This window comes from Mastigoproctus giganteus, chromosome 7 (genome assembly GCF_048544385.1).
Source record: "Mastigoproctus giganteus isolate SK-2022 chromosome 7, ASM4854438v1, whole genome shotgun sequence".
In the NCBI taxonomy this organism is placed as follows: Eukaryota; Metazoa; Arthropoda; class Arachnida; order Uropygi; family Thelyphonidae; genus Mastigoproctus; species Mastigoproctus giganteus.
This window is the reverse complement of record NC_143581.1, coordinates 223,867,601-223,890,196: the sequence shown is the minus strand read 5'-3', so window position 1 is coordinate 223,890,196 and position 22,596 is coordinate 223,867,601. Positions and strand designations below refer to the sequence as shown.

The 22,596-nt window shown below is 37.7% G+C and overlaps 1 protein-coding gene across 1 annotated transcript in view; it reads left to right on the top strand.

Annotated features, from left to right (window-relative positions):
• The window catches only part of LOC150083724 (calcium-activated potassium channel slowpoke-like), a 668,330-nt gene that overhangs the window by 291,369 nt on the left and 354,365 nt on the right, over positions 1-22,596 (top strand). Inside the window, 2 exon segments of the mRNA XM_090378165.1 lie at positions 10,954-11,112; positions 20,510-20,586. Of these exon segments, the coding sequence (XP_090234291.1) occupies positions 10,954-11,112; positions 20,510-20,586 (236 nt within the window).

The following is a 22,596-nucleotide window of genomic DNA, read 5'->3' as shown; positions in this document are numbered from 1 at the left end:
ACCTCTCAGCCCATCTGCTCAACCTTTCCAGATCCTGTTGCAGCAGCATAGTGTCAGTAGTGTCCTTGACAACCCTGTCAACCTTTGTATCATCTGCAAACTTGGACATTAAGCTTGATATACCATCATCAATATCATTTATAAATACAGAAAACAACAATGGACCCAACACTGAACCCTGAGGGACTCCACTAATAACATTAGTCCACGATGAGCAGTGTCCATTGATTACCACTCTCTGTCTTCTCCCCCTCAACCACCCCTTTATCCATAGCAGCAATTTGCCTCCAATGTCACACTGCTCCAATTTGTGTAGCAGTCTTCCATGTGCAACAGTATCAAAAGCCTTTCTAAGATCCAAGTATATAATGTCAAAGTTATTCCCTGCATCCAGTTCTTTTGTGACTGCATCATAATATCCAATCAAGTTGGTCAGGCAAGACTTCCCCTTAACAAAACCATGCTGTGTCTGAGCTATAACTGAAGTCTTCTCTAAATGATCCTGCAGTGCTTCTTTAACCAGTGCCTCCATTAATTTTCCTGGAACAGAAGTTAAGCTCACAGGTCTATAATTACTTGTGTCAGCCTTTGATCCTCCTTTGTGAATTGGGGTCACATTTGCACATTTCCAGTCTATGGGTACCTCCCCTGAGTCCAAGGAAGCTCTCATAATTATGGCTAAGGGTTTGCTTACTTCCTTTGCTGCTTCCTTTAATATAACTGGATAGATCCCATCCACCCCAGGTGCCTTTCTTGTATTTATCTTCAACAGTTTCTCCTCCACTTTACTCCCAGTTATTTCAAGATTCTCTAGCTTACTGCTAGAGTTGAATACACCTCTGGCATTCCCCTTGCTGAATAACTCCTCATGTGTGAATGTCGATGCAAAATATTCATTTAGTTTGTTAGCTACCTGAGCAGGATCATCAACAGTTGACCCATCAATATCAAGTGGACCAATCTGATTCATCCCCTTCCTTCTAGAGTTAACATAAGTAAAGAACTCTTTGCTGTTTTTCTTTGCATCCCTTGCCAAGGATTTCTCGTAATCTGCCTTCGCCTGCCTAACCTCCTTTGTAACTTGGTTGCATATCAACTTGTATCTATCATAGGCTTCTGTGTCATGTGTTAATTTGTAAGTATCCCATGCATTTTTCTTCTCTGCCATATGCCTCATTAGTTCATCTGACATCCATTTTGGCCTAAACCTTGAACAATATTTCTTAGTTGGTATGTAAAGCCTAGTAGCTTCCAAGATAAGATAGAGGGCATGATGTCTAAATTTGCAGATGATGTAAAGATTGGTAGAATAGTTAATGATTTTTGCCAAGCAGAGCTTCTTCAGAATGCCCTAGAATAACCTGGTTGCCCAGGTTATTGTACCTGGGGAACAATAACCTCAAAATAACTTATACACTTGGCAGAGTTGAACTAAAACTGGTAGTGGAGGAAAGGGACTTGGGTATTACAATATGGTCAGATACAAAGTTCTCCAAGCATTGTAAACTGGTTGCAAGGAGGGCCCATGATGCCCTATCAATGATTTATCGAATAATTGCTATTAGAGATAAGGACGTCATAATCCCATTATATAAGGCTATTGTTAGACCACACTTGGAATGCTGTATTCAAATATGGAGACCGCACCTAAAGAAAGACATTGTTCTTCTTAAAAGGGTCCAAAGACAGATAACTCACCTGGTGAGATTGGCAAAAGGGCAACCATATGAGGAAAGACTTCAAATATTTGGGTTGCAGAGCTTGGAAACTAGGCACCTTAGAGAAGACTTGATTGAGGTGTTCAAGGTTCTGAGAGGCATAAGCAAAATGAATAAGGATGAAATTTTCACGGTTATAAATGATTCTAGAACTAGGGGCTGTAATTTCAAGTTGGGGGGGGCTGAGTTGTTTAGACTGGATTGCAGGAAGTTTTATTTTAGCCAGCGAGTTATAAAATAAATTACTGGAATAAATTACCTACATGGGTGGTAGAGGCTGACAGTCTGAGGAAATTCAAAGGTCAGCTAGATAATTACCTTAGGGAGGGAAATCCATCGGTTGTCTATTTTCTTTTCTTTTATTAATTTTTATTATTATTATTTTTATTTTAAATTTTTATTCTTCTTATTATTATTTTTTAAATTTTCTTCTTATTATTAATTTATTTTTATTCTTATTATTTTATTTTATTTTATTATTATTATTATTTTTTTTTTTTGGTTGGTGCAGCATAAACCATAGGCTTCCTTGCACCATATGGTTTTGTGTTTTGACACTGAGGATGCAAAGAGGACAAGAAGAGCAGTTTCTGCGAATGCGCCTGAAAATGTTGATGCCACTCACACCATGACTCTGTCTGATATACAGATTCCTGCTAAACAGAAAAGCTGAAACTCTAGGCATGTCTAGGGAATGTATTGGATATATTATTTGTGACATTTTGGACGTGTTGAAGCTTTCTGCCGTGAGTGCCCAAGTGTCTGCTGATCAAAAATGAGAGCATGTTCATCTTCAACTTTCATTCTTCACAATTTTGGCAAGATGCTAATGATTTTTGGCACAAATTGTCACCATGGATGAAATCTGGTTGTTTCATTATTATCCAGAGACCAAAGAACAGTCGGAGTGGGGGCGCAGTGCCCATTTCAATCTTTGAAATATAGTTCCACACCAAGAAGTCTTTCAGGAAGGTCATGATCTCCATCTTTTGTAACAAGGATGGGATTTTGTTTGTTAACTACCTGGAAAAAGGTAAAATGATAACTGCTCACCATTATTCATTACATTTGGACAAATTGAAGGCCAATCACAGTTGATAGCTCAACTGAGAAGTACAGTTTTGCAAGACAGTGTTCTGGCACACATAGCATAGAACATCAAAGACGTGCCAAATTGGCTAAACTAGGCTTCTGGCTTCATTATCCCCCATACCCCAGGGGCTCACATCTGGTGAGTATGGGCTTGGCACACCGAGGGTCCTGAGCTGGATATCATCATTCTTCTCTTTGTTGGTTTTTCCCTTCTACTTCTTTCTCTCTCTCTCTCTCTCTCTCTCTCTCTCTCTCTCTCTCTCTCTCTCTCTGAGTAATTCGGAATTTTCCCTTGGTTTTTCCCTTCTACTTCTTTCTCTCTCTCTCTCTCTCTCTCTCTCTCTGGGTAATTCGGAATTTTTTTATTTTTTTTTTTTTTGGCTGGTGCAGCATAAGCCTCAGGCTTCCTTGCGCCATATGGCTAATAATAATAATAATAATAATAATAATAATAATATTCACCCATATTCATTATCCCCCAGATTCACTATTCATTATCACCATATTCATTATTCCCCATATTCATTATCCTCCTTATTCATTATCTGCTTTTGAACTACTACCTCTTTCCAAATCCCAAAAAATATATAAAGAGTATCAAATTTGCATCATATAATGATATCATACAAGCTACAGAAGCTTTGTTTGGGGAGCAATCTTTCACTTTCTATTTGAGAGATTTACAAATACTGGAATGTTGTAGAAAGTATGGAGTTGAATGGCACATATGCTGAATAAACTATATATATATAATTGGATTACCTTGTTCATTCTCGGCCTTCTGTTATAGGCCAAGAACGTATCACAACCTCCTTGTACACATGATACAGGATTTATTTGCACATACTTGAGCAGTAAATCTTGTATTACTCACGCAGGCCAAAAAAAAAAAAAAAAAAAAAAAAACCTTTATTCAGTATCGAATCGCCTGCCTTTGTTTCGAACAAAGGAACGTAGGGTAGATGCCCTCGAAGAAATTAATGAGGGGCCTATCAACCTCTCAGCTGCCCCCAATGCAATGCTAGAGCTCACTCCTGTGCATCAGGCAAGGCAGAATGCACTAGTTCCACAGGAGCTAGTTACTGTCGATGATTCTATTGTCAGGGAGATGGGGAGTATATTATGCAAAAAGGATAAGTGGAACAGGATCAGGGTATTCCTGCCAGGGGAAAAAGTTGATGTAGAGCAGATATCATCTTTTAAGGGCACAAAAGGTGATATTGTTGTACATGTTGGTACTAATGACCTTCAGAGTAAGAGATCTGCAGATTTATTTAATAAGTACAGGTCAATGCTGAAAAAGAGTTGCAAGTTAGGGTTAAATTTTAGTGTCTGCAATTCTGCCCAAACACAATAGGGGGGGGGGAGTATATGATGAGAGCCTTGTCAATAAATTTGGCCCTAGAGAAATTGTGCAAGGCTCATAGGCAGAATTTTTCTTAGCCTGGTCTGTTCTTGTTGACAGGAGAGACTGTTGCTAAAGGGATGGGGTACACTTAAATAGAAAGGGTACAAGAATATTTGCTGATGCTATTGAGGCAGTGTTAGGTGGGTCAGAAAGCTGCTAGCTTGGAGGGATACACAGACTAAAAGTTTAACAGTGGCTGCAGGCAGAGGCAAAAGTGATTCTTGCAGTGCTTCTATTAGAATGAGCAGCAGCCTGGCTGGAAAGCAAGTTGCTGGGGATTTCAAGAGCTGCTGGGAGTCATCACGGAACAAGTAAATACATAGGCTGTATTAGGGTAAATAAGAGTAAGAACAGGTGCATGTATACTTGCATGTACACCAATGCTAAAAGTATAGAAAATAAAAGGCAGATATTGTTGGGATATCAGAGACATGGTGTCACACAGATATAAGCAGTGCAGAATTGGAATTTGGGGAGTACATTGTGTACAGAAAGGACAGACAAGGTAGGAGGGAGGAGAGGTTATGCTATTAGTTAAGAAACACAAAATCTAAGGAAGTTCATCCAGTTGACATTGGTGGACAGTGCAAAGTTGGGTCAGTTTGGTGTGACATAAACACTGGGAAAGGGAAAATGAGAGTAGGAGTGTGTTCTAGGCCTAATGACTCTGATGAGTACAATGAACAGTTGTGCAGAGAAATAGTGGCCAGTATGTCAGAATATCTTGTAATGGGAGATTTTAACTTTCCAGATATTGACTGGAACTTGTGGGTTGGTCACTCGCATGTAGTAGTAGTAGTAGTAGTAGTGGTAGTGGCACTTGATGCAAGAAAGCAAGTGCAGGAGCTTATGCAGCATCAGCCAAAAAAAATCACACCATACCCTCCAATTGCCTGTCCAGTTCCTCCTTAAATTTATTTAACCTATCAACTTCCACAACGACAGATGGAAGTTTGTTCCAGCAATTAACCACCCGCTGGCTAAAGGCAAATTTCCGCACATCTATTCTACATCTATCCTTTCTTAATTTGAACTTATGTCCCCGTAGGTTCGTATTCTGAACAAGTGGAAGGATCCCATCAGAATTCAGCGTGCTCAACCCATTCAAGGCCTTATAGACCTCAATCAGATCACCGCGCAGGTGCCTAGTCTCCAGCCACTGCAATTTGCAGAACTTAAGCCTCTCTTGGTAAGAGGATCCCTTCATTCCCCTCACCAATCGTGTTGCTCTTCTCTGTACACGCTCAAGCAAATCTACATCCTTCTTAAAATGAGGCCTCCAGACCTGTACGCAGTACTCAAGGCGTTGCCTGACCATTGCCTTATACAGAGGGACAATCACCTCCTTTTCCCTGCTAGCAAAATTCCTATATATCATTGACAAAACCCCATGACCTGCCCTAGCAGCCTGTCTACATTGCTCAGAAAACTTCATATCTGACTGCACAATTACTCCCAGGTCTTTTACATTTTCTACCACCTTAAGTGTAGTACCACACAGTTGGTACGTTTCTCTGGGGTTACTTCTACCCATATGCAGTACTTTGCATTTGTCAAGGTTAAACTTCAGTTGCCACTTCTTAGCCCATCTGCCCAAATTATCTAGATCCTGTTGCAGTAGCACACTGCCATTACTGTCATTAACAACCCTGCCAACCTTCGTGTCATCTGCAAACTTTGACATTAAGCCTGATATACCTTCATCAATATCATTGATAAATATACAAAACAACAGTGGACCCAACACCGAACCCTGTGGGACTCCACTAATAACATTAGTCCACGAAGAGCAGCACCCATTGATTACCACCCTCTGTCTTCTCCCACTTAACCATCCTTTTATCCATTGTAGCAACTTACCCTTAATACCATTCTGCTCCAATTTGTACAGTAGTCTTCCATGCGCAACAGTGTCAAAAGCTTTCCTGAAATCCAAGTATATGATATCAAAATTATTTTTTGCATCCAGTTCCTTTGTGACCACATCATAATAACCAATCAAATTTGTCAGACAAGACTTTCCCTTAACAAACCCATGCTGTGTCTGAATTATTGCTGCAGTCTTGTCTAGATGATCCTGCAATGCATCTTTAACCAGTGACTCCATTATTTTACCCGGAACAGAAGTTAAACTAACTGGTCTGTAATTATTCGTGTCACCCTTCGAACCTCCTTTGTGAATTGGGGATACATTTGCACATCTCCAGTCCGTGGGAACCTCCCCTGAATCCAAGGATGCTCTCATAATTATGGCTAAGGGTTTGCTTAGTTGCTTTGCCGCCTCCTTTAATATAACTGGATAGATCCCATCCGCCCCAGGTGCCTTTCTTATGTTTAACTTCAACAATTTCTCCTCCACTTTGCTCTCAGTTATTACAAAATCATTAAGCACACTGCTACAATTTGATAACCTTCTTCCATTTTCAAACTGTAATGATTCCTCACGTGTGAATGTAGATGCAAAATACTCATTCAGTTTGTTTGCTATCTGAGCAGGATCATCAACAGTCGAACCATCGATGTCAAGTGGACCAATCATATTCAGCACCTTCCTTGCAAGACTAGCAAGACTTTTGTGAATTTATTGGAGGATTGTTTTCTACAGCAATATTTTCAATGGGCAACCAGAGGGAGTAATACCCTTGATCTGATTATCAGCAGTGATTATTCATGCATTAAGAATTTGCAGATAAAGGAACCACTAGGTGACAGTGATCACAGTGTACTGATGTGGGATTTACTTAAAGATGAAACTACCATCAAGGGTAAAGGAAAGGGTTTTGTTTTTGTAAAGGGGGCTATAGTGATCTCAGACAGTTTTTAAATTCTATTCAGTGGGATCAACTGATGATGTTAAAAACAATGAATTCTAAATGGGAAGCCTTCAAAGAATTTATCTTGGAAGCTATAGGCTTTTCATACCAACTAAGAAATACTATTCAAGGTTTAGGCCTAAATGAATGTCAGATAAACTAATGAGGCTCATTGCAGAGAATAAAAATGCATGGGATGCATATAAATTATCTGGTGACACAGAAGCCTATGGCAGATATAAGCTAGTCTGTGATCAAGTCATAAAGGATTACCTTGTTCATTCTCGGCCTTCTGTTATAGGCCAAGCACGTATCACCACCTCCTTGTACACGTGATACAGGATTTATTTGATTAGGCAAGCAAAGACTGATTACAAGAAATATTATTATTATTATTAGCCATATGGTGCAAAAAAAAAATCCTTGGCAAAGGAATCATAGAAAAACAACAGAGACTTCTTTACTTATGTAAACTCTAGAAGGAAGGGGATGAATCAGATTGGTCCACTTGATGTTGGTGGTTCGACTGTTGATCCTGCTCAGTTAGCTGACAAACTGAATGAATATTTTGCATCTACATTCAAACATGAGTAATTCTGTAATGAAGGGGAAGACAGAAGTTAACTAAACTCTAATAAATGATTTTGTAATAATGGAGAGTCAAGTGAAGGAGAAATTGTTGAAGTTAAACATAAAAAAGGCACCTGAGGCAGATGGAATCTATCCAATTATATTGAAGGAGGCAGTGAGGGAAGTAAGCAAACCCTGAGCCATAATTATGAGAGCATCCTTAGATTCAGGGGAAGTCCCCATGGACTGGAGATGTGCAAATGTGTCCCCAATTCACAAATAATTATAGACCTGTTAGTTTAACTTCTGTTCCAGGGAAAATAATGGAGTCACTTGTTAGAGAAGTGATGCAGGATCACCTAGACAAGACTGGAGTGATAGTTCAGATACAGCATGGGTTTGTTAAGGGGAAGTCTTGTCTGACCAATTTTATTAGATACTACGATGTGATCACAAAGTTACTGGATGCATACAATAATTTTTATATCATATACTTGGATTTCAGGAAAGCTTTTGATACTGTTTCGCATGGAAGACTGCTGTACAAATTGGTGTGGTATGGCATTAAGGGCAAGTTGCTGCAATGGATAAAGGGATGCTTGAGTGAGAGATGTCAGAGAGTGGTAATAAATGGACACTGTTCTACATGGACTAATGTTATTAGTGGAGTCCCTCAGGGTTCGGTGCTGGACCCATTGTTGTTTTGTATATTTATCAATGATATTGATGAAGGTGTATCAGACTTAATGTGAAAGTTTGCAGATGATAGAAAGGTTGGCAGGGTTGTTAATGACAGTAAAGACTGTATGCTGCTGCAACAGGATCTAGAAAAGTTAAACAGATGGGCTGAGAAGTGGCAACTGAAGTTTAACATTGACAAATGCAAAGTACTGCATATGGGTAGCAGTAACCCAAGTGAAACGTACCAACTGTGTGGTACTACACTCAGGGAGGTGGAGAATGAAGACCTGGGGGTAATTGTGCAGTCAGATATGAAGTTCTCTGAGCAGTGTGGACGGGCTGCCAGGGTGATTATCACTTTGTATAAGGCAATGGTCAGGCCACACCTTGAGTACTGCATACAGGTCTGGAGCCCTCATTTTAAGAAGGATGTAGAGTTGCTAGAATGAGTACAGAGAAGAGTAACAAGATTGGTGAGAGGAACAAAGGAGTGCTCTTACCAAGAGAGGCTTAAGTTCTGCAAGTTTCACACATCTGGAGACGAGACACCTGTGAGGTGATCTGATTGAGGTATATAAGGGCTTGAATGGTTTGAGTATGTTCAATGCTGATGGGATACTTCTGCTTGCTCAGATTAAGAACTTGAGGGGACATTGATTCAAACTGAGGAAAGACTGTTGTAGAATAGATGTGCGGAAGTTTGTTTTTAGCTAGCAAGTAGTTGATTTTGGAACAGACTTCCATCTGTTGTTGTGGAAATTGATAGCTTAAATAAATTTAAGGCTAAGCTAGACAAACACGTGGAGTGACTGGATGGGTGAAATGGGAAGGGGTTTTTTTGACTGATGCTATGTAAGCTTGCTTTCTTGCATTATATGCCTCAACTAATGTTAATGCTAATAACAGCAAGAGTGCAGCATGGCATGGATTCTATAAGATGTTTTAGTACATTTTGGTCTAATTGTAACCATTCTTCCAGCAGAATATTGCATAGCTGCGGAAAAGTTGAGAGAAGAGGACTTTATTGCCAAATAGCTCTCTCCAATATATCACACATATTCTCAATATGTTTGCAATCAAGTGAATTTGGGGGCCAGGGAATGTGTATGTATGTGGCCTGTTTGTTGCAGCTCCAGGACCTGGGTCCATCTCTGTAAATTGTCTCTGTCTTGACTACCGAATCTGTGTAAGCAGGGCCTGAAATGTGAGCAGCCAACACCTGAGCAACTGCTGCCTGATGCCCATCCCAACGCATGTGGAGCCAGGCATAATCTACTATCTGCCCTCTGTAGTGTGATAACATCCTGCATCCACTGGAAGTAGTGCAGTAACAGTGGCTGCCTAGTCCTGAGTACCAGCAGAAAGCAAAAAATAATAAAAATAAATAAATAAAATAAATTAATTAATTATAATAAATAAATAAAATAATAATAAAAAAAAAAACTAGTTGTTGACATCTCTGAACAACCTTAGAGATCAAAAGAATCCAAGTCTAGGATGGCTGGTAGGTGACACAGGGAACAGCTCAGCAAGAGCTCGTTGAATTATCCAGTGTGGTGAAGCATCTGCATTCTTTGGGGCTAGAGAAGATGGTAGAAATCCTTGTCATGTGCTTCGAACCATTCTTGCACAATTCTAGTACAATGCACTGTTGCATTGTCATCCATAAAGTGGCCATCACCTTTAGGATAAAAGTGCAACGTTGCAGGGTGCAGTAGATCAGATACAAAATTCAGGTACTTCTAGGGTGACATATGACCTTCCATTATTATCAACAAACCCAGTTTGTGCCAACAAAACATTCCTCAGACCATGATATCCCCATCCAGATGTTTAGGTTGTCTTTAGCAGGGTCCATTGCTTCGTGAAATTCTCACCACACTCTCTACCTACCATCAGTGCAAAACAAAGTGTATCTTGTCTGACCACATGACTTTTTTAGAAGAACTCTTTATTGCATACAAAACGCACATGCCGTACACAATACCCTTCACGGCTACAAGCCAGGGTTTTCTTTTGTTCCATTGTCCAATCACGATGTTCTCAGCACCACTGCAAGCAGATTTTTCTGTTTTTTTCTCTGCCAATACCCAATTTCTTCAATTCCCTGCACATGGTATGGGTTGAAATAGTGCAATTCTGGGCTTTATTGAATTCAAATATTATTTGCTGCACACTGGGTGTCCTATTTTTCTCATACTAGTGTCCTCCTTAGAGTACAACAGGTTCGCTCTTGAAGGTTTGATCTTTATACTAATTGAGACCACAAGTCATCACCCCACGTAACAGTTTTCATTGCATCTATTTGCATTTATATGCATTTCTTCTGTCTGTGACTGTTAATACAAAGGTTTATATTTTTTTTTGGCCAGTGTGTATGTATGTAACTGGTTTTGAAAATATCAGATCTTATAACATTATTTGTTACTCTGTGTTATCATTTCTTGCCATTCTCTCTCAGCATTATAAATAATATTCTGTTCAGTATCATTTATGTTCTTGGTTATATTTTATTTTCATGTATTATTCACAGAAAGCACTAGTATTGAAACTGAAAAGTAATAAAAAAATCATGAGATGTTACATGGTATTTAGTAATTAATTACTTGGCATTTAATTTCAGACATATAATTTCTGTATGATTAATTGCAGTTTTTCTTTTACAATCCAGGCTATGTTTTGTCAAACTAAAACTTCTTCTGTTGGCTATAGAAGTGCCAAATGAGGATGGTACAGATACCAAAATTACAATAAACCCAAAAAGAAAAGTTAAAATCCAGCCAAACACCCAAGGATTCTTTATTGCTCAGTCAGCTGATGAAGTAAAACGGTAAGAAATACTTTTCATATTTATCATATAAATTATGAATAAAACCACATCATATTGCCGTGAATTAGGGTTGAATTTGAAAGCGTCTGCAATTCTGCACAGACACAATAGGAGGGAGTATATGATGAGAGCCTTGTCAATCAATTCGGCCGTGGAAAGATTGTGCAAGGCTCAAGGGATAAAATTTTTTTCAGCCTGGTCTGTACTTGTTAACAGGAGAGACTGCTTCAACAGGGAACGGATATGCTTAAATATAAAGGGTGCAAGAATATTTGCTGATGCTATCCAGGCAGTGTTAGGTGGGTTGGAAAACTGCTAGCTTGGGGGGGGATACAACGACTAATAGATTAACAGTAACCACTGACAGATGTGAAAGTGATTCTTGCATTGCTTCTATTGGAATAAGCAGCAGCCTGGAAAACAAGATGCAAGGTATTTCAGAGACTGCTGGGAGTCATTGTGGTACAAGTAAACACATGGGTTGTGTTAAGGTAGCTAAGAATAGGAAGAGGTGCATGTATACTTGCTTATACACCAATGCTAGGAGTTTGGTAAATAAATTTGATGAATTTGAGGTGTTGCTCAAAACATCAAAGGCAGATATTCTTGGGATATCAGAGACATGGTTTCACACAGATATAAGGAATGCAGAACTAGAATTTGGGGAGTACAATGTGTACAGGAAGGATAGGAAGGAAGGAGGTGTTATGCTATTAGTTAAGAAACAAATAAAATCCAAGGAAGTGCAGCCAGTCGACATCGCTGGATAGTGCAGTGCCAAGTCAGTTTGGTGTGACATAAGCATTGGGAGATCAAAATTGAGAGTGTTATAGGCCTAATGACTCTGATGAGTATAATAAACAACTGTACAGGGAAATAGAGTGGGCCAGTAAATCAGAGAGTTATAATGAGGGATTTTAATTTCCCAGATATTGACAGGAATTTGTAGTTTGGTCACTCACTGGTCACGCAAAGCTTTTGTGGATTTATTGGATGATTGTTTTCTACCTCAGCATGTTCGGGAGGCAACTACAGGGAGTAATACTCTTGATTTGATTATCAGTAGTGATTCTTCATGCATTAAGAATCTGCAGATAAATGAACCACTAGGTGGCAGTGATCACAGTGTGCTGAAGGTGGGATTTACTCAAAGAGGTAACTACCATTAAGGGTAAAGGGAAGAGTTTTTGCTTTTTTAAAGGCAACTACGGAGGTCTGAGACAGTATTTAAATTCTATACGGTGGGACCAACTGATGATGTTACCAACAGCAAATTCAAAATCGGAAGCATTCAAAGAATTAATCTTGGAAGTTACTAGGCTTTACATACCAAATAAGAAATATTGTTCAAGGTTTAGGCCTAAATGGATGTCAAATGAACTAATGAGACATGTGGCAGAAAAGAAAAATGCATGGGATACATATAAATTAATGGGTGACATGGAAGCCTACGATAGATATAAGCTGGTCTGTAACCAAGTCACAAAGGAGATTAGGCAGGCAAAGGCAGATTATGAGAAATCTTTGGCAAAGGATGCAAACAAAAACAGCAAAGAGTTCTTTACCTATGTAAACTCTAGAGGGAAAGGGATGAATCAGATTGGTCCACTGGATATTGATGGTTCAACTGTTGATGATCCTGCTCAGGTGACTAACAAACTAAATGAGTATGTTACATCTACATTCACACATGGGGAGTTATTCAGGGAGGGGAATGCCAGAGGTGAATTAAACTCAAGCAGTGAGCTAGATGATTTTGTAATAACTGAGAGGAAAGTGGAGGAGAAATTGTTGAAGATAAACATAAATCTTCATGGGATCTATCTAGTTATATTAAAGGAGGCAGCAAAGGAAGTAAGCAAACCCTTAGCCATAATTATGAGAGCTTCTTTGGACTCAGGGGAGGTACCCATGAACTGTAGATGTGCAAATGTGACCCCAATTCACAAAGGACGATCAAAGGGCGACACAAGTAATTATAGACCTGTTAGTTTAACTTCTGTTCCAGGAAAATTAATGGAGGAACTGGATAAAGAAGCACTGCAGGATCATCTAGACAGGACTTCAGTTATAGCTCGGACACAGCATGGTTTTGTTAAGGGAAAGTCTTGCCTGACCAATTTGATTGGACACTATGATGTGGTCACAAAGGAACTGGATGCAGGGAATAACTTTGATATCATATATTTGGATCTTAGAAAGGTTTTGATACTGTTGCACATGGAAGACTGCTGCACAAATTGGAGCAGTGTGGCATTGGAGGCAAATTGCTGCTATGGATAAAGGGATGGTTGAGTGGGAGAAGACAGGATGTGGTAATCAATGGACACTGCTCATCGTGGACTAATATTATTAGTGGAGGCCCTCAGGTTCAGTGTTGCGTCCATTGTTGTTTTCTGTATTTTTAAATGATATTGCTGTTGGTATATCAAGCTTAATGTCCAAGTTTGCAGGCGATACAAAGGCTGGCAGGGTTGTCAAGGACACTACTGACACTATGCTGCTGCAACAGGATCTGGAAAGGTTGAGCAGATGGGCTGAGAGGTGGCAAATGAAGTTTAACATTGACAAATGTAAAGTACTACACATGGGAAACAGCAACCCCAGAGCAACGTATCAACTCTGTGGTACTACACTGACAGTGGTAGAGAATGAAAGGGACCTGGGGGTGGTTTGCAGGCAGATATGAAGTTCTCTGAGCAGTGCAGATGGGCTGCAAGAGTAGCTCATGGTGTATTGTCAATGATATATAGGAATTTTTCTAGCAGGGATAAGGAGGTGATTATTCTCTTGTATAAGGCAATGGTCAGGCCACACCTAGAGTACTGTATACAGGTCTGGAGGTTTCATTTCAAGAAGGATGTAGAGCTGCTGGAACGAGTACAGAGAAGGGCAACAAGATTAGTGAATGGAACAAAGGGGTGCTCTTACGAAGAAAGGCTTAAGTTTTGCAAATTACAGTGTCTGGAGCCTAGGCACCAGCGAGGTGATCTGATAGAGCTGTATAAAGCCTTGAATGGTTTGAGCATGCTCAATGCTGATGGGATTCTTCCTCTCGCTCAGAATAATCACCTGAGAGGTCATAAATTCAAATTGAGGAAAGACAGATGTAGGATAGACATGCAGAAATTTGCCTTTAGCCAGCAGGTCATTGGTTGGTGGAACAGATTTCCATCCCTTGTCATGGAAGTTGATAGCCTAAATAAGTTTAAGGCTCAGCTGGACAGGTATTTTGAGCGAACAGAGGGGTGAAGTGGAAGTGGTTATTTTTTATTTTTGGCTGATGCTGCATAAGCTTGCTTTCTTGCATCAAATGCCTCTACTAATGCTAATGCTAATGCTGAGTTCCCCACACTGTTTCTGTCATAACTCCTCTTAGGTTCATGTGCTGTTAGGTTGGTGGCATTAGTGTGATCCCTTACCTTGCAAGTGAGGTGGGTTTGATGTTTAAATAATTTATTCCTGCTTTTGATGGACGTGATTCTTTTTACTGTGATGTCATCCTGAGAGTCTAAGGCCTTCTCTAAGCTATGGAAGAAGCTTTGGCATTGGTGTGATCCATTGGCTATTGGCTTCTTGTCTGAATGTGTGTGTGTGTGTGTGTGTGTGTGTGTGTGTGTGTGTGTGTGTGTGTGTGTGTGTGTGTGTGTGTGTGTGTGTGTGTGTGTGTGTGAGAGAGAGAGAGACAAAAACAGTTATTATTATTAGCCATATGGTGCAAAGAAGCCTAAGGTTTATGCTGCACCAGCCAAAAAAATTCCCATGGTACCCTGAGAGAGAGAGAGAGAGAGAGAGAGAGAGAGAGAGAGAGAGAGAGAGAGAGAGATAAGAAAATCACCAAGAAAGCAAGAAAGAAAAGAATGATGATATCCAGCTCAGGACCCTGGGTTTGCCAAGCCCATACTCACCAGATATGAGCCCCTGGGGTTTCTGGTTTCCTATATAATCAGTGCACCAGAAAAACTGTTATTCACTGGTGTTAACTGTTATTGTGATTGCCTGGAACCGGTTGGGTCCTTGAAATGGAGGCCTTGAAGTTTGAAGTGGTTGTTCCTGCATTAAATGAGGAAGAAAAGTTGGCAGCAATTTTTTTAGAATCGAAGAAGTAATACAGCCAAAATCCTTGAGGAAGTGGCAATTTTGTGTCCATATTTGAACATTTCATAAAGAGGAACAGGTGCAAAGAAGAGTAATGGGATTAGTGATGGGAACAAAAGGGAACTCTTAATGGCTTCAGTGCTGGAAATTGCAGCATCCGAAAAATATGCACCTGTGAGGGGATCAGTAAGAGATGTTTTTTTAAGGCTTTAAATGGATTGAGTAAGCTCAGGGCTTATGGAATCCATCCTTATGCTCAGAATAAACATGAGGGGCATCAATTAAAATTGAGAAATGATGGTTGTAGGATAGATATATGGAAATTTGTCTTCAGTCAGCGTGTAATTGAATGTTGATTTTTGTCTGGTGGGCGAAGGAAAAGAAAGCCAACACGAGAACGACGAAAAACGTTGAATAACTTATGCGGAAAATTAGTTTCCCAATATGGCGCTCTAGCACTGCTTGCTCGGTAAACAGACGGTAGATGTTATCGGTCTGGAGAAAAGTCGAGAACGATATATTGATTGATAGGTAGTTGTGACAAACGATGTGCTGCTTGGTGCACAAACATGACACACAATAACATCGGTTTATTAGCACTCAGAAGCACTAATGGTAACTTGCCCTAATGAATGCTTTCCATAATGGTGAAAAAAGGTCAGGTTACCTCCACTTGAATTCCATTGGAGTTTGAACCCATCCTGAAATGGGGGGGGGGTAACCTACCCTTTTTCTTTAGCATCATGGGTGGACTAGAGCATAAATTGTTTATTTACAAAATATTAATTTTTTATTACTGTACTTTTATTTTTAAAGACACTCGTGCGGATGCACACATATCATAACATCAATCAACACCTCAATAGCTATTCACTATATATATATATATAAAAAATCTTTCTTTCTTTTCCTATTATTTCCCAACCTAACGTTTAAGGTTAGGCTATGAAATATAACGAAAAATAAAGAAATCTTTTCCTCTTTTCGTAACCAAACCTAAATCAACAATATAGTAAAAATTCTCATGAACTCCAAAAATCTGCTTTTAATAATGAGAAAAAAAACAATGAAGAACGGCGCCTCCATAGCCAGGTGGGCAGGAGCAGCAGTGCGTAGCACACACTTCTTGATTAGACCGGGGTTCGAGCCCATGACCACGAAATACGGAGGATGTGGAAAGGTCAGGGAATGACCACCGCATATCCCCGGAGCAATATGGCCTTAGTTGCTAATGCTCCTAAAAACCAAATAACAAACAAACATAATGAAGAACATAAAAATGAATGGAATGAAACTTTTATTAATTTAGTTTTCATTAAAAAAATCAACCAATGTTTTATTTTCCTTACAAATTTCTTCCATCTTTAAAAGATTCATTGCTACTATTTCCTATTTACCATTCATCACAAGACTATTATGTACCATTCTTTACTCATAAATACATATCATAATGCCAACCAATGACTACACAGTAGCTTGTCGTCTGTCTCGCCGACTCAATCATTATTTAATCGTTTGCCATGCCTACCAGTCAATCAATATATCCTTCTCGATTTCGGCTCCAGACCGATAACACTTACCATCTGTTTACTGAGCGAGGAGTGCTAGAGTGCCAGTGTCGGGAAACTAATTTTCTGCTTAAGTTATCTGACATTTCTCTAAGCATAAATTTAAAATTGTTGTATTTTATGTCATTATTGATACCATAATCGCAGATCTCTCTCTAAGAATTGCTGTTTATACATATTAGCAACAAGTTTGAATTAAATTTACATAACTTATAAATTTAATAGTATTTTATTGTCATTTAAAACACAGAGCTTTAAATATTGTTTAAAGAATATAACTTAAGTTGTTAAAATGATTTCATTTATAAATATTTAAGTTTTTTAAATTTTTGGTAGGTAGAAAAATGTGGGTAGGATAGGAATGAACTGCAACCCAAGGTGATACAGTTCCTTAATCTGTACCTGCTGTGAAGTGAAATTTTACTGTGATGTTGAAATCCATATGTGATAAGATTAATTTTATTATAACTAATATTTTTACAGTTCTATGTGAAAAGGTTTTCTGCTTCTATGTGCACAAGTCTAGATTCCCCTTGACTCCATAATAGTATGATATTAGAATTTTATGTAATGATCTAATTTTATATCCTGTACACTAATCAAACACATTATAAATAACTTAACACCAAATTCAATTTTTAATAAAATTAATATAATCCAACTTTTAAACTTAGCATAAACTTACAATAAATGAATTAAACTCCATGGGTCCTTTATTTCTGGAAAGTTCAATTCCCGAAAAATTAATGAACATTCCTTAATACAGCAATGGCAACATGTATGTTCAGTTCAAAAATATACAGTCTCTCCTAGAGTTCTTTCACAGTTTCAAGGAAGAATAATGCCCACAGTCAAGAAGAGCAAGCTAGCCTAATCTAAGCCTCCTTTCTTTCAAGAAATATAAGTTGTTATTTTTCCCAAGAAGATATAAATGTTGGACCTCAGAGTACAGTAACTAAAAATGTTGCTTGACATGCCAGCTGTCCCTAAGCTGACATGACTTTCCTCTTGGGTGTACATTTAAATGGAGTGTAACCAAACCTTTAATAACCCTAGGTTATGTGTATTTTCTTATGATTTAAACTAGATCAAAGCAATTATCTAAGGTGCGATCACTAGTTATCAACCAAATTCAGAAGCATTTTGTATTGTCTGCCTTAATCTGGCAGAAGACAAGATATCTTCCATTTAGAAATAATTGGATTCCTTAAACAGAATCGATGAAGAAATATGCCTTTATGCATTAACCCCAACCTTAAAACATGGCAACAGTTGCGGAACACAAATAAATTTTAACTTCTTCCCTTGTTTCAATTAAGCACAAAAAAACAACCACATATGAAATGATATTCAGTGATAACCTCCATAGTTCAATTCCCTTTAATAGTTATTTATCTGTTTACGTTGTGAATGCATTTGTTCTCACTTGGTAACCATGCTCTCTTACTCAATCTGTGTCATGTGATCCAACCACTAATATAGCCTGGAGTAAACATGGCTGACACGTGCGGAGAATCACTAGCATAGTGGCAAGCAGAGACAAAGATTAGCTAACCTTCCTTTATAATTAGAATAATGGAGAAAACTCTTGCTTTTAGCATGGTAAGTACAAAGGTGAATCATTGTCACACCAGCAAATATATTTATACTTAATTGATAATTCTTTGAAACATTTGCTGTTACAAATTACTATTAGTATGGTGAGTGGCAACTGGTTTGCCTTTTGATATGTGCATTTCAGATACAAGATATGTGCATGCAAAGTTGAAATAAAAGGCTGTACAAATCTTAACATTTGTTGTTGTTGTTTGGTTTTTAGGAGCATTGGCAACTAAGGCCATATTGCTCCAGTGATATGCGGTGGTCATTCTCTGACCTTTCCGCATCCTCTGTATTTGGTGGTCAAGGACTCGAACCCTGGTCTAATCAAGAAGCGTGTGTTACGCACTGCTGTTCCTGCCCACCTGGTTATGGAAGCACCCTTAAAATTTGTGCTCTAAGAATTAATTATTATACTTTGTTGCAATTCTTGGATAATAAAAGACTTCTGATGCTTTGGCCAATTATATATATATTCAAATGCAAAAGTTAAGGAAGTTACACATTTTTCACAGTTTCAGACAAAATGAATGTATAAAACCGGAGTAACTAAGCCAATACCTCTTCTAGAAGTAGCCTTACAGGGTATTTTTCATTTTGATTCCTGCTAGGCAAAAGATTGTATCTTATAGGTTTTCTTTTGCAGGACTGTACAAAATGGCAAGCCAAAAGTTTCCAGACTGGCTGCGTGGAGGACTAACCACAGGTAGCATAGCAGTGTGCTATTAGATACTGCTGAACTAATTCATTGTGAGTTAGTGTGGTGAGTTTCATGTCGATAGGACATTTTTCTTTTGTGCAAGTGGTGTTTAAGTGGGTTTCCGTTGAATACCTCTTGCAATTTTTGTAGCTGAATAAAATTGTGGATGTTAAGAAACAGCAAATTTGCATCAAATTTTGTCATAAACTTGAGAAAACAGCTTTGGAGACCTAAAAATGTTTAAACAAGCATTTTGTGATGATGCTATGGGTAGAACATAAACTTTTTCAATAGTATTTGCACTTCCAAAGCAGCTAAACCTCTGTTGAGAATTTTGAGCACTCAGGTTGTCCGTCGTCAAGTCAGACTAATGAAAATGTCTAAAAAATGCATCAGCTCATCATTGAGGACAGACAGTGAACAAGTAATGATATTTGTGACATCTAGGCCTATTGTACAGTACATGGCAATGTATTTTACTGAAAATTTAAACAGGAGATAGATTGTTGCAAAATTTGTGCTCCATTTACTGAGTGACGAACAGAAATGGAACCAACTTTCTGCGTGCAGGAACCTGAAAGCACAGGCTGGAAAAGAAAAAACTTCCCTTTCCATAGTCATAACAGGTATGGAAACTGGGTATGGTTATGACCCAACAAAGCAGTAGTCTTCTCAGTGGAAAAGTCCATCATCTCTCTACATTCAAAAAAGGCAAGAAGGTCAGATCAAATGTCAAAAGCATACTGATTGTTTTCTTTGACAATGCAGAATTGTTCATCAGGAGTTTCTTCCACCAGACCAAACTGTAATTCACCAGTTCTATTGGAGTCCTAAGGCATTTGAGAGAGGATGTCAGGAGAAAATGTCCTGAAAAATGGTGCACTCAGGATTGAATTCTGCACCACAACGATGCCTCAATCTACACAGCTTTTTCAGCTCAGCAGTTTCTAGCCAAGAACAAAATGGTACTGGCAATAGTACCCTCCTTTTCTCCATATCTGGCCCCCTGTGACTTCTTCCTGTTCCCCAAAATGAAAATCCAGGTAGAAGGAAGGACAAAAGATTCAAAGACAACATGGAGATCCAAGCTGAATTGCAGAAAGTATTAGACAGCATCACAAGACAGGAGTTCCAGATGCATCAAACAGGGAGAGAAGTGTGGGAATCGATGTGTAAAATCTGGAGGGGACTATTTTGAAGGGGACAATGGTAAAATGCAACTAATATAAGTCTAAATTACTTTTATTGTCCTAGCCAGAACCTTTGCAGATGATGGTCAGTGATGCAGAACTGTTGAAAGATGGAAATAGCCAGCAGTATATGACAATATGACATTCCAATTCACTGTGCCTTATTTTATGAGTTGTTCTTTTATAGATGTCTATATAAAATTTCATTGAAATTTCTAACAGTGAGTGTTTTTATTTCATAGGGCGTGGTATTATTGTAAAAATTGCCATGAAGATGTAAAAGATGAAAAATTAATCAAAAAGTGCAAATGTAAAAATCGTAAGTTAATTATTCATTTTTTAATTTTTTATTATTGATTGATTTCTTTCTTTCGTTCTTATTTTTCTTGTAAATTCAGTTGTAGAAATATAGTTTATATTAAGTAATGATATTATTACTTCATTATATTAATTATATATTAACTAGATAGTATGAATCAGAGCTGTAATACTCAATATGTTCTACGTTGATAATAATATTAGTAAATTAATAAGAGGAGTTTACCTCAATATAGTACGTGGAACACTTCCGTATGATACCCTCCAGAAATTAGAACGGAAAAAACGAAAAAATCGACAACTTACCGGTACATTAAAGTAAAATATAAATAATTAAAGTAAAATATAAATAATTAAATAATCAATTTAACACAATTCAAAATCAATTCAAAACAATTAAAATTCAAATTAACGTAATTAAAAGAATTAACGAAAATATTCAAAACGATTTTTGAATATTTTCGTTAATTCTTTTAATTGCGTTAATTTGAATTTTAATTGTTTTGAATTGATTTTGAATTGTGTTAAATTGATTATTTAATTATTTATATTTTACTTTAATTATTTATATTTTACTTTAATGTACCGGTAAGTTGTCGATTTTTTCGTTTTTTCCGTTCTAATTTCTGGAGGGTATCATACGGAAGTGTTCCACGTACTATATTGAGGTAAACTCCTCTTATTAATTTACTAATATTATATATTAACAGAATTTCATAAAAAAAAGAAAATTTTAGGTTAGCATAAATATCAGTTATTATTCAATCATTGCATCCTATAAAATATTGAAATAAATAACTTTATCTTTTTATAGCCTTGTTATTGCCTTTTTTCTGATTTAACAAAAGCATATTTATAATTTGCAAAACTTTGTCTAGTTTATTATTTTAATATCTCACTTACTTTAATATTGCACTTTATATAATGAAATTTCATTATGCAGTTTTTATCTATGTAACTATATATATTTGTCATTTACATGGAAGCAGTGAAGTGAAAGCCAATTGAAAAAGAAATTTTATCAAAAGATTTACAGTGTTTGATTTTTGGATATATCAAAATGTGTTACAGAATATATTTTAAAAACTAATCAGCAAATACTGCTTATAATGATTTAGCCAATTGGCCAGTAACAAATAGGGCTAAGGTAAAGAAAGCCAACATGAGAACGACAAGAAACATCAGATAACTATATTTTTACTATAGTGTTGATTTAGGTTTGGTTACGAAAAAAGGAAACAGTTTGTTTATTTTTTGTTATATTTCGTAACCTAACCTTAAACGTTAGATTAGGAAATAATAGGAAAAGAAAGAAAGATTATATATATATAGTGAATAGCTATTGAGGTGTTGATTGACGTTATGATATGTGTGTATCCGCACGAGTGTCTTTAAAATTAAAAGTACAGTAATAAAAAATTAATATTTTGTTAATAAACAATTTATGCACTAGTCCACCTGTGATTCTAAAGAAAAAAGGTTAGGTTACCCCCTCAATTTTGGGAGGGGTTCAAGCTCCCATGGGATTTAAGTAGAGGGAACCTGACCTTTTTTCACCATTAGGGCATATTATTGAACAAAAAAATAAAAATACAGTTATAAAAAAATTTATTTTTTTATGAATGTATTTCTAAATATGACTGTGATTCTAAAGAAAAAAGGTTAGGTTACCCCCTCCACTTCGGAGGGGTTCAAGCTCCCATGGGATTAAGTGGAGGTAACCTGACCTTTTTTCGCCATTATGCAAAGCGTTCATTAGGGCATGTGCAATTAGGGCAAGTTACTATTGAGGCAAGTGACCATTAGTGCTTCTGAGTGCTACTAAAGTGATACTAAACTGATGTTATCGTGTGTTGTGTTAACGCACCAATCAGCACATTGTTTGCCACGCCTTCTCGACTTCTGCTCCAGATTGATAACACCTACCGTCTGTTTACCGAGTGAGCAGCACTAGAGAGCCATATCGGGAAACTGATTTTCTGCGTAAGTTATCCGATGTTTCTCATCATTC